The sequence below is a fragment of the Labeo rohita genome, chromosome 10, assembly GCF_022985175.1.
Source record: "Labeo rohita strain BAU-BD-2019 chromosome 10, IGBB_LRoh.1.0, whole genome shotgun sequence".
Classification (NCBI taxonomy): Eukaryota; Metazoa; Chordata; class Actinopteri; order Cypriniformes; family Cyprinidae; genus Labeo; species Labeo rohita.
The window spans coordinates 20,411,491-20,429,780 of NC_066878.1; the positions used below are offsets into that span (position 1 = coordinate 20,411,491).

The 18,290-nt window shown below is 31.1% G+C and overlaps 1 protein-coding gene across 2 annotated transcripts in view; it reads right to left on the bottom strand.

The window, feature by feature from the left end:
* erbin (erbb2 interacting protein) overlaps positions 1–18,290 on the bottom strand; it is a 112,912-nt gene that overhangs the window by 57,494 nt on the left and 37,128 nt on the right. For both annotated transcript variants that reach the window (XM_051121931.1, XM_051121930.1), the window contains exon 2: positions 217–424. In XM_051121931.1, the coding sequence (XP_050977888.1) occupies positions 217–405 (189 nt within the window). In that variant the 5' untranslated portion in view covers positions 406–424. The remainder of the gene's footprint in view (positions 1–216; positions 425–18,290) is intronic.

Sequence of the window (18,290 nt, forward strand, 5' to 3'; positions counted from 1 at the left end):
ATATTTCAATATATTTATATATAGAATACTATGAAAAGGCAAAAGCCATATTCACACTTTGCATGCCTGCTGTGTAAGCAAATCTTTTGCTTGTAAACAGTAACAAACAACATGTGTACTTTATGTGCTTCTTGCAAGCTAACGAACAAAAGGGTAAATGTTCCCCACACTGAACTAAGTTTTGGATTCATGCAATGCAATTCAGTGCAGTCGTACTTTGGGCAGCTCCTCGATCTGGTTGGCGTCGAGGTAGAGCTCCTCTAGGGTCTTCTCGAAGCTGAAGATCTCTTTCGGGACCTGCTCCAGGCTGCAATGCGAGTAGTCCAGCGAGGTGACGGTCTCCTCCTCGCCCCGCAGGCAGCGGCACGGCACCAGCCGCACAAACAAACTCCGCTTGCTGCTCATCCTCACCACAGCTCAGGCACTAGAGAGGAGGAAGAGAACATGATCAGCACCTCGTGAACGTTAAAAATTCATGGACAGGGACACTGAGATACGGGGTAGCGCTGTCAAAACAGCTTGGTTTACAGCTTAGTTGAACACGGTGCAGGAGACCAGCTTTTTACAGCTCGTAATTGATCTCCAGCAGGCATTGTTAAAGTAGGTGTTGCTCATTTAAACACTTTTCAAATTAATTTAAAATAAACTACTTTTTTCCATTTAATTTTTTTTTTTTCTTTTGGCGAACATGTCTTTTAAATTTAGACATTTTGATGTCTTTTATTTTGACTCTCAAACTTTTACTGGTTTAAATTTTGAAAATAAATAAATAACTACACATTTAAACTAGAGTTATTATAGTTAACTAAAGCCAAAATTAAAACCCACTAAGAAGCATTTGCATTGTTTGAAATAATTGCAAAATGAAATGAAATGAAATGAAATAAAATAAAATAAAATAAATGTTCATGCTAGTTGCCAAGTCATCATTTACCATTTGAATTTAGTTTAATAAAATAATATAATATATAATACAAATTATATATAATTTAATATATAAAACTATATTTCTGTGCAGGAAACCAGGATTTTATGGTTCATAATTAAACTTTTTTAATTAAAAAAAAGTTAATTATAAAGTAAATAAAGTACTTAATTATTATTATTATTATTATTATTATACACATAATTTACACATAAACACATAATTTAATATATGAAATTAACCAATAATAATTAAATATAATTTAATAATAATAAAAAAAAACTACAGACATGTAAAAACAAAAATAAAACCTGATTCAATATATTAATAAAAACTATATAATTTTTTTTAATTTTTAGAATCTTATAGAAGCACATTTTTTCAAAAAATGCTTTTTGACTTAAAATTCTAAATCTATTTCTTGAGTTTGTTTCGCAACTACACATTTCACAGCTTTTTACGGTTCGTAATTGAACTTTTTAAATACATTTTTAATTTTAAATTCATTTTAATTTTATTATTATTATTTATTTTGACAGCAATTCTTTTTTTTTTATTTAAACAGAATTTAAAACAAAATGCTTTTTGATGGCAAAAATGGCTTTTTGACTTAAAATTTTAAAACTTAAATTCTTAAAATCTTAAAATTATAACAACACTTAAAACTATTTCTTGAAATAAGTTTGTTTCGCACCTTCACATTTTACAGCTTTTTACAGTTTGCAATTGAACTTTTTAAATCAATTTTAAAATAAAGTATTATTATTATTATTATTATTATTGTTGTGATTTTAGACAGTAATTTTTTCTTTTGGCAATCGCGTCTTAAAATTGGTCATTTTAATGTCATATTTATTTTTCTACAAAATACCATCATGTTTTGGCTGTAATGTGTCAATCAAATTTGAAAAATAAATAAATACATAAATAAATAAATAAAATGGATGAATAAATAAATAAATAAATAAAAATTATTGATTTAAACTAGAGTGATTATAGTTAACTAAAGCTAGAATTAAAGCCATTAAAAAGCATTTATGTTACCTGAAATAAATGTTAATTGAAATATAAAATAAAATATATATATAAAAAAATGTTTATTTACACTAGTTGCCAAGTCATTATTTAACATTTTTTATATTAGTTTAATATAAATATAATATAATATAAATTAAAAAATGAATAAATAAAAAAAATAAATTATATGAATAAATGAATAAATAAAAAAAATATAAAAATCTAACTCAAAATATTAATAAATATATATTATCTCAATGTTAAAATAACTCTGCTTTAAACATATTACACATACAAAAGATTTATTTAAATATATATATATATATGAAAACGATCCATTTGTGATATTGAATTATGAGCTGTGATTGTGCTGTAAAGCATTACTAGAATTTAAATTAAAATCTTATATTTATCATAAAGCTTTTTGTCCCATTTTTGGCAAATTATTGGCTAAAATGTGCGCTGTTAAAGCTATTTTTATTTTTTCAATGAACAAATGAATGTTTCCTTGACTAATTTTGTTGGCGAGATTCACACAGGTTTGGACATTAAAAATACAGCTAACACAGCCGACAATTACTCATCATCTACAATGGCACTGAGAGGAGCACATTAACATTCATTAAAACCCATTTATATTCATGGCTGGCCTGAAAACAGCGTCATTATACGACGTCCTTTCATTCTGTTGAAATGGATAAAGGCCCTCGATATGGCATCAAAAAGGCCGGCCCAAGGTTCGCTCATGAATCGGCACACAGACCGCTCTACGGTCATCCAAACACAACCGCAACAACTCACTGCTGTAGACACAACTCTTCTCTGGACCGCCATGAAGAGCCCTTTAATCTGCATGTGCAAAACAACAATGAAGCGCCAATGCTAATGCTGTTTTAAAGTACAAGCGATGCTGAGACTTGAAAACATCTGACATTGATCAAAACGAGAACGTTTGTTGTACAAGCAGAGCTCAGAAATTCAATTCTGCATCATTGACGGTTTACTTTAAACGTCAAGGTGAAATGTTATTCAACAACCTATTTAACTTCCTGAACGTCACATGATTTCCTAGTGAAACAGGAGATTTGATAAGAAAAAACAGTAGCTTGGAAATTTATCGCAATTGATTAGATCATTAATAGAGGTTGTTACAAGCCAGAACACAGCTGGACTGAACGAAAGCAACTAAAGCAACACCTCAACTGGTTAACATTATGCAATAGGACAAAACGTCAGCGCCACAGAAAGATGATGTTATTGTAGTCTGTGGAAAGATTACAAAGACTTTTATTCTCTGAATAACATTCATAAGACAAGCTGATTTTGTGTTGAAACTTTTTGAAGTGTAACAGTATGAAAAAGCAGAGATGGCTATCAGAACAGATGGTTTAGATTTGTAAACCCAGATAAGTCATTTCTGTGTGCGTATTGTGTAGAAGCTTGTTGTTTTCACTGGTTCTGGTTATCTGTATCTGTCCACATTATCTATCTATGGCATCAGTAAACCACAACCTATGCATTATGAGCTCTGTTTGAGCTGAAAGACCACGGAGCGCACAAAGCCTTAACAACTGAGGCCTAGGAGACTCACTAGTGGATCACATTCATCTTATATTCCTCTATTGCCGAAACATATAACGCATGCCACTGGATGTTTGGCAGCTTCGGTATGATTTAGGGGTTGACCGATGTGTTTTTCAGGGCTGATGCTGATACCGATTATTGTTGCTCAAGTAAACCGAAAACCGATATTTTGATCCAATGTCTGGTGCAAAAATTACAATGAATGTCAAACTTAAGAATAACAAGGGCTTTTAAATTATTTTATCAGCAAATCTGTTTTGAAAATGCTTAATATCGGCCAGGCCGATAATCGGTTGACAGTATTAGAACATACTGAACATACTGTAATTATGAATAATTACTATACTTTCAGTAAGCTTATTTTAATTACATGACAGCTACTTACGTAGCTTAAAAATATGTTTAAAAAGTAATGTTTAAAAAATATGACAAATTCCTACATTTAACTATATAACACTTTTTATATTAATAATATTATTATTTAATAATTAAATTATAATACAAGACATTTAATAAAATAATAGCAAGTAATAAAAGTTAGTAATAACAGTAATATTAATTATATTTTATAAGAAATGTAAATTTATATATATATATATATATATATATATTATTAATTAATACAAGCTAGTAATGTAATACAAATTATAAATTAAAATATTATTAATATTTAAGAAATGTAATAATTTATTATTATTATTATTATTATTAAATAATTAAATTATAAGACATTTAATAAATAGTTAGTAAGTAAAGTTAATAATTTAAATACCATATATATTAAACATTTGTATAAGAAATTGTATAATTAAATTATAAAATAAATTAAAAGTAATAAATAAAAGTAAATAATAACAACAGTAATATGTTAGTAATATAATAACATAATAAATATATAATAAATAATAATATAATAACAATAACATACAAAAATATTAATTATATTTTAATACAAAATTCAATAATTTATTATTATTATTAAATTATTACAACATTTCGTAAAATAATATTAAGTACTAAAAGTTAGTAATACAATAACAAAAATATATAAAATATTCATATTAATTATATTTTTATAAGAAATTTGATTATTATTATTTTAATACTATTAAGTAATGACTAAATTATAAGACATTTAATAAAATAATAATAAGTAAGAAAAGTTAGTAATATAAAAACAAATAAATAATATTATTAATATTAATTATAATTTTATAATCCAATTACCTTCGTCACCATCAGTAATTATTATACTATCATGTAATGATTAAATAAAGACATTTAATGAAATAGTAATAAAAAGTTATAAAAATTAGTAATAAAAGTTAGTTTAATTAATTATATTTTATAAGCAATGTAATACCTCCTTCTTCTTATTATAACACATTATTGCATAGACCCACTATTATTTTTAATATTACTGTTAATAATATTAACCATACTCTGCAGCACTTCAGTTAAGGGACCAATTTTCACTGTTAACTAGTTGCTTATTAGTATATGTATATCCATTACTAGAATATTGGCTGTTTATTAAAGCACATATTAATGCATTATTCTGCATGATCATATTTTAGATCCCTTAATCCCAAGGCCTAAACTTAACAACTACCGTACTAACTACTAATAAGCGGCAAATTAGAAGTTATTGAGGCAGAGATCATCGTTTATTCTTAGTGAATAGTAAGAATTGCTCGTAAAGTGTGAGCCATAATGTATTCATAATATGTTATTGATACAGTTATATCAAAAGCAGAGAGTAAACAATTACTGTCTATTCTGAATGTTTCTTACAGGACACTTGATCATAAAAATAACCTGTTTATCTGTCATAAAAGGCGGTTAATCTGTAGAATCAGTTCGGCCTAGTAATCCTGTAAAGTGTTGGTCAGAAGCCCAGATCTTGAAGCGCCAGGACAATAGCAGCAGTTGTTTAGATGTCGGTCATTAGATATTAAACACACTGGCTACAGTAATACTCCACTCAAGGTCAGGCACACAAGGGTAATGCGATATGAAAATGACATGTCAGCAGTGCTGGATAATAAATGAACACCATCATATTGTTTGAATGATTTAAGGAAAGTAAAAACACAGGCCTCGAGCTTAGTTCCTCTTGGAGCCGGTCCAGGCGCACCATTGTGTTTCCACACACTTTGTCCCGATTGCGTGGAGTCCTGCCGTATTGTGACGGGCCGGCTAGAGTATCCGCTTTTACACGTCAATTTCAGCGCACAAAAGAGACGCAAGCAGCGCACGAGGGAAAAACCCCTCGCGTCAAAGTGAGAAGTGTGGGAAAATGTGTGAAAGATTTCCAGACAGATGTGACATGTGCTGGTTTAGGACTCATGTGATGACGACGATGATGATGATAAGGAGCGCTTGATGAAGATGCGCTGGATTACAACAGCGGTTCTGGACTGTGGCTGCATCAATGAGATCCTTGTGGAGGAGTGTGGAGAATGTGACCTTTCTCCTCCTCCTCCTCCTCATCAGCAGACACAGCACAACTCTTCATCACGTGTTTGGAGCGACAGCATCAATGGAGCGTTCACATCCAAACAGCTGTTTCTTCAATGAAATGTCACTGTTGTACACGACCAGTCACAAGTTTCCACTCCGTACACGTTCTGTGTTCAAATGACTGATCAAAAGGATTCTGCGGAAATTCTTGAAATCGATTTTGTACACAATATTCATGTCTTTATACAATGTTTGGTAACACTTTAGTATAGGGAACAATTCTAGTTACTTATTAACATGCCTATTATTAACATGTTGGCTGTTTGTTAGTACTTATAAAGCGCATATTCTGCATGACTTATTTTTATTTTTTTAATTTATTGTAGGTAATGGTTTGTTAATAGCAAGAACTGGACCTTAAAATAAAGTGTGACCTAAAGCTTTCAAATAAATTAAACCAAAGAATTGGACCAGGTGTGGATCACTGATAAATAAAAGTGTCAAGTTATTAGAAATGTACTCATTCTTGGTATTTATAAAAAAAAAAAAAATAAATAAATAAATAATATATATATATATATATATATATATATATATATATATATATATATATATATATATATAATAAAATAAAATAAAATAAAATAAAAAAGTTTACATTTACTAACTCTAAAAATATTTTAAGGTTTTTAAGAGTCGCACCACATGACATTTTACTACACAAACTTGACAAGATGGTCAAATTATCTGAATAAAATAAAATAAAATAAAATAAAAAAAGCTTTATATTTTCTCTCAATAGAAATAACAAAAGATGTTTATCACTTTAATTTCTCAGAAATAAAATACAATGACACATAATAAAATAAAGCTTTTTTATATCAAAGAAATAAGACATTTATGACTTTAATTTGACAGAAATAAAATAAAATAAAAAATAAAATAAAATAAAATGTTTTATATATTTTTCTCTCTCAAACAAATAACAAAAGACGTTAAGACTTTATTTGCCAGAAATAAAAAAAAGCTAAAATAAAATAAAAACAAGGAAATAAACAAGACTTTTATGGCTTTAATTTGGCAGAAATAAAATAAAATAAAATTAAATTAAATAAATAAAATTATAAAATAAATAAAATAAGCGTCTTTTTTTCTCTCAAAGAAATCACAAAAGGTGTTTATGACTTTAATTTGCCAGTAATAAAATAAAATAAAACAAATAAAATAAAATAAAATAAAAACACCTTCATATTAATTTATCTAAAAAAAATAACAAAATACTTTATGGCTTTAATTTGCCACAAATTAATAAAAAAAAATAAAATAAAATAAAATAATAAAAAAAAAAATTACAGATTTTTTTTCTCTCAAAGAAAGAATATTAAATTTGCCAGAAATAAAATAAAAATAAAAACAGTTATATATGTATTTTTTCTCTCTCAAAGAAATAACAAAAGACTATTACAAAACTACAAAATTTCTTTTTAAGTTTTTTCCCCTCTTCATTCTGATTAAAGGGCAATTTTATGCCTCCCAAATATACGAAAATTAATTTTAACTATTTAAAAACCTAATCACCTTTTTTAAAAAAGCTGCATTTAAGTAAATACACTTAGTTACTATTTTAAATTAGATTTGTTTTTACTTTAATTGTTGTTTTGTGATATTTTTCTTTTTTGTGTCGAGAGAGTTTTTATTTTTATTTATTAGTTCAAGTTATTTCAGAACTTCAAAAGTACCTCAACTAAACAAAAATGAGAAATGTTGCTTTAATCATTCAAAAGAGTTTGAATGTAAGGCACAAGTCATACAGGATCGTTTCGTGCTGCTTTTTATATTGTATTTTGACATTTTCAACCTCTACAGCCCTGGCCTGCTGGCAAAGAAATGATGGGAAACAACACTTTCTGCAAGACATCTCATTACAGATCCACAGAAAACCATCAGACCGCACTTTCTGTAAGCAACCCTAATCATGCGCACACGCAGGGTCAGTGAAACCCTTGGTAAGGTCGCTAAGCTCATAACAGTCGCGGCTGTCTACTTTCACAACCGCTACGTTTGTCTGTTGCGGAAAGTTTGTGCAGACAGCGATAGCGAATGAGAACACGCTGCTCTCCAGAGGCCTGCCCTTATCAGTCATAATAAACACACGGCCGCTGACGTCGACCTGCGGAGGGAAATGGGCGTGCACGGGGCCCAATGCAAGCGGGTCCGGGGCGGAGGTTGAGCGTTTCCCTTTAACACACTGGCAGACAATGACAGCCAGATCCTGTTGCAATCAGCGTAGCTGATGTTAAGACATCTTGAGTTTGTGCAGGAGCTAAAGAGAAGAGGAACAGAGTTGCACTTCCAGCAACTGTGAAGTTATTCAGCACAGTCTATAAATACACAACTGCAGTGTTTCTTTTACAAATTGTAATTTCTTTTCGTTCCAGGCGTTTACACTCCTGAGGCCTGAACACAGGAATGCATAATTTAGTCGTTTTTGAGTGCGTGGGAAAATATGGTTTTACTTCCTATTGGTTCAGACAGCATCATGTGACGCATGCCATGCGATACGACCCTCGGAGAGGATGCGACTGTCTCTAAGGAGCAGTGCAACTCAGCAAACCAATAGTAATGAACACCACATGGCCTCTGAGCTAACAAAAACACACACAACACACTGAGGAAAGACCCAAGCCATATCTACACACCACAATATCACAGAGAAACTATCTAGCAAAAACACTCTCAGAAAGATATAAAGCTGTCACTGGGGTCAAACCATAAGTAACTGTAAGATTTTTCATGTTTTTTTTAGAAAGTCTCTTTGGCTCACCAATCCTGCATTTATTTGATCCAAAGCACAGCAAAAATGGTACAATTTTGAAATATTTTTACTATTTAAAATAGCAATTTTCTATTTGAATATACTTTAAAATGTAATTTACTCCTGTGATTTCAAAGCTGATTTTTTAATCATGATTACTCCAGTCACAAACTTCAGAAATCATTTTAATATTCTGATTTGCTGCTCATAAACTATTACTATTACTATTATTATTATTATTATTGTGTTGAAAACAGCGGAGTAGAATTTTTCCAGGTTTCTTTAATGAATAGAAAGTTCAGAGGAACAGCATTTATCTGAAACTGAATCTTTTGTAACATTATATATGTCTTTATCATCACTTTTGATCAGTTTTAAGAAAACTTCATTACCAGTATTTATTTACTAGAAATAATGTAAGTACCAACACAATATTTTAGAAAAAAATATTTCCCTTTTTAATATGAAAATAATTTAATTAGACATGCTTTTGATTATTAAAATTTTACATAACCAATAAAATGGAATCCAGAAAAAATTAAACTGAATTTGAATTATATATATATATATATAAAAAAAATGTAATTTTTGTTAAACTTGTAATAAATTGCTGTTAAATTGTGTAAGTTTCATGATTTCAATTAATTAATTAGACATGCTTTTTGATTCATATCTTTAATTTAATCATTAAAACAGAAATCTAGAAAATGAATGTGGTAAAAATGAAACTGAATTTGAGAAAGAAAACAAAGGATTTCATAAGGCTTTAAAATGTAATTTGTAATTTAAATCGTAATTTAAATTGTGTAAGTTTCATGATTTCAATTAATTAAACATGCTTTTTAAATATTTTTATATATATATATATATATATATATATATATATATATATATATATATATATATATATTTTTTTTTTTAATTAACCATTAAAACAGAATCTAGAAAAAAAGAGAAAAAAAGAGAAAAAAAAAAAAAAATTCATAGGGCCCTATGTACCTTTTTTGTGGAGATACTACATTTTTATGAATATTGGTATTTTATTTTACTGTTTTATTTTCTGTCTTTTTTCAATTAAATTATTAGATAGTTCGTTGCACTTCAGACTAGGTTTTCTTAAAACATTTGTCACATGATCATTAGTCTACAACAAAAATAAGTATTATGAATATTTCATCAATTATTATTACAATCGTAGTGATTTCCACTAAGCCTAAGCCGTTTTGCAATATGAATAATTGCACATTTATTTTCAGCTTTGGTTTGGGCTGTATAAAAAGGTGTTATGAATTCAATGCTTTTGAAATATAATTAAGCAATTATTCACAAGACAGAAAAATTAAAACAGGAAACACTAAATTCTAAAATATATTAATAATGATATGATATGATATGATATGATATGATATGATATGTGATATGATATGTGATATGATATGATATGATATGATATGAATATATATATATATATATATATATATATATATATATATATATATATATGTATATATATGCTTTTTTTTCATTTTTAATGATTTGTTATTAAAATGCATAAGTTTTATTATTAAAATGCTTTGAATTTGGGAAAGATCAAACTGCATTTTTAAGAAATTAAACAGGTTTTAAAGGGCCTTCAATTTTTTTTTTTTTTAATAAATTTAATAAACTGTTGCTTAAATGTATAAATGTCATTACTACATGTAATTAGACATGGTTTTTATTACTAAAATCTAACCATTAAAACAAAATCCTGAAAAATCAAAGCTGATAAAATGGAATCCAGAAATACATATGGGCCCTATTATTGTCAAGGCACAATATAAAAAAATAAAATAAAAACAATGACTAAGTTATAACCAATGACAGGTCTATCTCTACCAGCAATGCCCCAGAATCCCCTACTAAGTGCATAGCAACAGGTTAAAAACACTCAGAAATGCAACCAACCACAGCACTCCAGCATTGTGATTTTACATTGCAAGCATCAAAACTGTAAATGTAACAATCTAGTTTTTCCAGCCGTCTTCAAACTGTTTTTCTCACTTATCATAACTCTGCATCCCGCCTCAACTATAATCCAAATGTGTGTGTATGTGATTGTGTGTGCGCACGAGGGGGCAGGGAAGGTACGAGAGCGATTTGCCTGCTGGCACAACTTTCACATCAAACAGACCTCCCACAATCTGTCCTCCCTCTTTTGTGCCAGTCCACACGGCTCTCTTTATCCGGAAAACGCCAGCCCGTCGCGCAGCCTTTACCCCTTCGGGTCATCGCCGTCGCCATGGTTACAGCCGGCCCCGAAGCGGGAGTACGGCCGGGGCGAAAACAGCGGACAACGTGACAGAGGCCGCTGCAGATCTGCTACATTCCACAGCGGCAGTGCGCCTCAAGGTTAGCGGGATCGTATGGCACGAAAAACAGGTGGGTAACGTTCCAAAGAAAACACCTGTGGGGTAAAATCACACCTAGAGAGTGAAGCGGAGGAGGAACAGGAGGAAGCGGCAGCAGGAAATCCTTCACACGCACGCTGGCACTGTAAAGGCCACGCCACTGTGACGGAGATGGTTTCCATGGATCATTTACACTGGATTTCGGTGTAATAAAATACAGGCTTGTAGTTAAAATCCAGAAAAACAATGTGACTCGAGAAGCTCAGAGGAAGCGGAAAAGTTCACAAAAGATGCTCGAAACCAAAACTACGAATTTGCATTGCTCCTTCCTTTAAAACTAGACCTACAACAGATTAAACACTTGCTTTTGTAGTCTTTATATTTTGAATTTATATATAAATTAATATATATATTTTTATTTTATATTTTGTGCATCATATTTGTTTTTACAGCCATATAAAACATAAAATATATTTTATATGCATGCATACAACTTTAAGATTTTTAATCAGACCAAAAAAAGTACTTTCTGGAATTTAAGTCACGTTTTATTTTTTCTGAAATGTGCTGAGTCAAGCATGCAAAACATCTGGATTTATGCCACATGAGAGAATCATGTGAGTCAGTGTTTTTTTGTACAGCGCATTTCCCACATACCACATGTTTCAGTTTTGCTTTTATCATATTACTAATACTATTTTTTTTTTTTTTTTTTTTTTTTTTCAGTTCTGTTCTGAATGCAGTTTATCTTTAATGGATTTGTGGTGGAGCGAGGGGAACTAAAATGCGTATTTATAACGTTTGGAAATGACTAATTTACAAGAGTTTTACATTATCCCTGAATCTGACTAATATACTAATGCAACACATGGTTTTTTTCTCTTAACCCTCTGGTGATCTTGAGTCACTTTTGACCGAATAACTTTTTTGAATTTTTAAAAATAACAGCTTCATCGGAATTAAAAGAAACTTGGTGAATTTTACAGCATTTGGAATGTGAACACAAAAAAAAGTTGTGCTATGTGACAACTTAGATATCTTGTTGATTCAACTTAAAAATTTAAGGCAGCTTGGAAACAAACCCAGCTTTTAAGTTTAATAAACAAAATTTTTAGTTTAGTCAACTCAAATATCTAAGTTGTCTCTTTGTACAACCTAATATTTCAAGTTGACTAAACTTACTTGAGTGGACTGAACTTAAATTTTTACGGCAGCATGGTAACAACAACATTTTAAGTTGAGTCAACAAATTGTGTTTTTTGTTTAGTTTTTTTTTTTTTTTAAGTGCATGGCTATACCCGCATAGTCAATACGAGTCAGAACATTACATTTACAAAAAGTTGTCTTTGAGAATGTCTAATATATATATATATATATATATATATATATATATATATATATATATAAACCCACAACTTTTAATTTATATACATACATATATACACATATGTACACACACACACACACACATACATACATATACATATACACACACATATATATATATACACATTATATATATATAAATATATATATATAAATATATAAATATATAAATATATATATATATATATATATATATATATATATATATATATATATATATATATATATATATATATATATATATTTATATATATATATATATATATATATATATATATATATATATATATATTTATATATTTATATATATATATATACACCCAAACAATTAGAGAATTTATAGGTCTTCTATATAGAGCTATATAGGAAACTATGGGCTAAACCATGGAATTGCAGCTGTTTTTCTTATTTTACTCCCACCAAATCAGGCTTTAGAAATTGGATTTTACTGCATTAATTGAAAAGTAAGATTAAAAAAAAAAAAAAAAAAATAATAATAATAATAATAATAATAATAATAATAATAATAATAATAATATATATATATATATATATATATATATATATATATATATATATATATATATATATATATATATATATATATATATATATATATATATTTTTTTTTTTTTTTTTACATTTGTATTATTTTCAATGGGAAGAAATTTATCATAATTATTGCATAAATAATAATTAGTACCATGAAATTATCTAAAAATACAAAATAAAAAAATATTATAGATAAAATACAATACATTGATTTTACCTGGGGGGGGATCACAAGTGTGACTCCCAAATGAGTAGGACTGACCTACTTTCTGGAAAATTCAGTAATTAACTAGCAACTGAATACTTGCAACCCAACAAAATACAAAATAATATATGAGTGAATGCTGATGCCAGCCTTCACTGCTTGATACTTACTATTGGACAACCATGATATGTAAAATATGAAATCCTGATAACGTGTTAATATTACACATACTATACTGTCAGTAATATAGTGCCAGTATGTGGTTGAAACTCCATCATAGTAGGTGGAAGTGCTGCAACTCAACACTGGTTGGCACCTGTCAGAAACTAAAAGATGACAGCCATGACAATGCAGCGTGTAGCTACTACTGCCAAACTAAATCATGTCAGAGGGAATGCAGACATTTATGCAGACGGATTGTGTAAAACAGACAGTATGGAGGAAGTGTACAAGAACAGTAAGTTGTTTTTATACGATCTCTACAGTTACAAAAGTATGGAAGCCTGTTTTCACCACTGTTTTCAATCAGAATTGACCACTGATCATTTTTCTCTCATAATTCTGACTTTATTTTGTGCAAATGTGAGTTTATATCATGCAGATATAAATATAAACTTGCAATTGTGAGAAAAAAAAAAAGAGTCTGAATCACGAGAAAAAAGGCTGAATTGTGAGGAAAAAAAAAAAGTCAATTGTAAGATAACCTTGCAATTATGAGAATAAAAGTAAACAATTGCAAGATATAAACTCGCAACTGCGATAAAAAAAGTCAAAATCGCGAGGTATAAACTCGCAATTGCAAGAGAAAATTCAGAATTGCGAGAAAAGTCTGAATTGTGAGAAAAAGTCTGAATTGTAAGATAACCTTGCAATTATGAGAAAAAAGTCAGAATTGCGATACAAACTCATTTACAAGAGAAAAGTCAGAATTGCAAGATACAAACTCACAATGCGAGGTATAAACTCAATTGCAAGAGAAAATTAAGATTTGTGAGATGCAAACTCGCAATTGTGAGAAAAAAAAAAAGTCAAAATTGTGAGAAAAAAGTCAGAATTGCAAGACAAACTCGCATTTGAGAGGAAAAAAGGCATAATTGACTATTTTCCCCCTCATACAATTCTGACTTTATTTTGTGCAAATGTGACTTTATATCACGCAATTCTGAGAAAAAAAATCTTAATTGTGACAAATAGTCTTAACATTTTATTTTTATTCAGTGGTGGAAATTGGCTTACATAGATGGCATTATTTACAAATGCTTCTGTAAAAAAGTTTCTGTAGATGTTGTGATATCATTATTGAAACTTATTTTAGCCACAATAATAACTGGCCCTCATAAGCACCTTATAAGTTCAAGTTTAAATATGCAGAAATGTGATAAAAAGAGATTCTGAGTGAATAATGGCTATATGACCTTAGATGACTTCATTTTTTGAGCTCAGCAGCTCCAGTCCCAATGACAAAAAGAGCACCAGGGACTTTCTGGGAACAACAAAATAGCAAGTAACTGACAGAAGTGTCATTTACTGGCTGAACGGCTCCTTTAAGCGGTGACCCAGCTGAGACTTCAGCGTGGCTCTGATGAAGAAGATCAAGGCAAATGATTCGATCTGAATCAGAGGCTCTCCATGGCTGCGGGCTGCCTTGTGGGAACTCGCTGACCCACTTCCCGCAGCTCCACGGACCGGCTCCGACGACCAATTAGACAATGGTCGTGTTTTAAATACGACGCGGCTGCGCTCTCCCCCGCCCCTCCCCCCGCCTGCGGTTATCAGAGACTCACAACAGGAAGAGCTCGTCTGCAGATTCTCTGATGCAAAGCGCTGTTGCCATCTCAGAGCCTGCGTAATGTTAAACAGAGCAAGTAACAGACACGTCGCCAAGAAACGGCCCCCGCTAATACACGCTAGCCTGTTTGCGGGTGCTGACGTACGCAGTTCTCAGTTCCTGATGGTGAGAAGGAAACGTTCTCAGATCCTGTCGCACAGATCGACGGACGGACGGCGCTCGAAGAGCCGACCGACGCGTAGCGTGTCAGATCTAAAAGAAATGTAGGGTTTTTGACAGTGCTGAAGATATTTATAGGAGATCTGGGTTTGGGTAGCACTTCAGCACGAGCGGTTTGATCCAAACCGAGCCCGCTGGAGGAACGCTGGGTGATGCGCATGAAAAATAGGCCATGTTTGGAGGGAAGAGAGGGAGAAAATGAGAGAGAAAAAAAACTGAAAACATCAAGCATAACCCTGAGAATATGCAGTCTGGAGGGAAGAACTGAAAATAGCAGGACGGCGCGTGAGCTGATGATCTGAAGTTTAGTTACAGCGCTTTGGAAATCTGTATCACTTGGCACAGTAATGTAGGCCAAGCTCTGTTTGAATACTGTAAGACCGCAGGAAAGATTATTTGACTCAATACAAGGAAGTCAACACGGAAAATCCTGCTTCTGGAGGGTTCAATCAAGAGCATTCATAGCCGGACTGACATTAAAAGCAAAAAATGACACTACGAATGTACCAAATCTCTACACACACCTTGCATACTGCCACTAGCTGATAAACTTTTCGTTTACTCGCTAGATAATATATAAAATGCATTTATTTTTACATAAGTTACATTATTTGCGTTCAATCAAACTGACTTTTTTTTGGTTCTGTTTAGTGTAAAAGCTAAATAATTCCAAACAAAAGTAAGAAAGAATACAATTTACATGTAGCACATCAATCCTACATGATATTTAATTTTCTAAACTTGATTTATTTGATAAATTTAAGTCTCTAAAATGTTGAAGCTACTAGTTTAAATTGTGCATGAAAAAGATGAGTATGCTTAATAGCACTCAAATAACTTGAGATTTTAGTTTTATTTTTTTTTACTGTTGATGCTTTGCATGAGACTTAACCCTTTAAAGGAGAAGTCCACTTCCAGAACAACAATTTACAAATAATTTGCTCACCCCCTTGTCGTCCAAGATGTTCATGTCTTTCTGTCTTCAGTTGTAAAGTGTAAAGAAATTATGTTTTTTGACAAAAACATACAGGATTTTTCTTCATAAAACGGACTTCATTGGTGCCCTGACTTTGAACTTCCAAAATGTAGTTTAAATGCAGCTTCAAAGGCTCTAAACGATCCCATCCAAGGAAGAAGGGTCTTATCTAGCAAAACCATCGGTCATTGTTTTTGAAAAATAAAAGATTTGAATACTTTAAGCACAAAAGCTCATGTAGCACAGGCTCTGGGATGCGCGTTCTTGAGCAATTCGTTCATTTTGAACGAATCTTTAATGTGACTTGGGAAGAACGAGTCATCTCTGGGAGTGACATTGTACCTTATTGTTTGTAAACGGCGTTTGACTTACTTGAACTTTCTTAGTCTTTGCACGTTCGCTTTGTAAACACTTGGTCTGTAGATCCACCTACATCCATGAGACCTTCGGATGTGAATCAATAGTATGTGAATGCGCATCCCAGAGCCTGTGCTACACCAGCTTTTGAGCTTAAAAAGTAAACAAACTTTTATTTTCCGAAAAAAAAAATGCTAGATAAGACCCTTCTTCCTATACACATTTTAATTTTTTTGAAAACAAAAAAAAAAAAAAAATGACCGATCGTTTCGCTAGATGAGACTCTTCCTCCTCAGCTGGGATCATTTAGAGCCCTTTGAAGCTGCACTTAAACTACATTTTGGAAGCTCAAAAATCGGGGCACCAATGAAGTCCATTATATGGAGAAAATCCTGAAATGTTTTCCTCAAAAAACATATTTTCTTTACAACTGAAGACAGAAAGACATGAACATCTTGGACGACAAGGGGGTGAGTAAATTATTTGTAAATTGTTGTTCTGGAAGTGGACTTCTCCTTTAATACTAGCATTTATCAGTGATGTGAGACAAAACATATGTAACTAGATTCTGTCAGGGAACCATACTAAACCAATTTGCAACTACTTAACTGGATCAGTTATTGCCATGATGTTGAAGCTGCAAACTTAATCAATTAATGTGAAACTTATGTACATGATTCAATCATGTAAATTCAATACTCCTCTCTGTGGATGATGCATTTTGCTTCTTTTTGTTCTTATATTCTCTTGTATAGGCGGTTCTTAAATGGGATGAATTTCAAGATGTGACTTTCACTGTGCTGTGCTTTAACATGCCTGCTAAATCCTGTCAGAGAATTTACATCTCCAATTCATTCCCTTCAAAAACCAACATTATAAATCTAATTCAAGACATTTCAAGACAAATCCTGTCCGCCTTCAGACCGCCTGCATGCGAGCAACGTTCCCATTATTACAATACACCAAAGACTCTATAATGACTGACAAACAGTTTTGTGCAATTAAATGTTATTAGATATTTAGGATATTATATAGGATAAGTTTGTGTCCATATATGACTGAGAAATGCATCTGATGGACATGATCCTAAATCAACCTACTTATTAGTCGCCTACATGGTCTTATTGAACCGGATTACACAGAGTTCACGCAGAGCTAGACATGATGAGCTTTGAGATTGAAAAGTACATAAACTGTTTCTAAATTTCTTTAGAAAATAACCAATCGCTTCACTAGATAAGACCTTTCTTCCTGATTGTTTAGATCCATTTGAAGCTGCACTTAAAATGCATTTTTGATGTTCAAACTTGCAGGCACCACTGAAGTCCACTATATGGAGAGAAGTCCTGAAATGTTTTCCTCAAAAAAAAAAAAAAAAAAACCTTATGACTGAAGAACGACATGAACATCTTGGATGACAAGGGGGTGAACATGTTATCTGTAAAACTTTTGTTCTGGAAGCAAACTACTTTAAGGAAGCTTTTTCTGGCAATGCAAACAACATCAAACCATGCAAATCTTTTTTTCTTTCTTTCTTTTTTAAAAACAGGGTTGCATTAATGTATAATGCTACAAAAGATTTGCATTCCAAATGGTGTTCTTTTTAACTTCC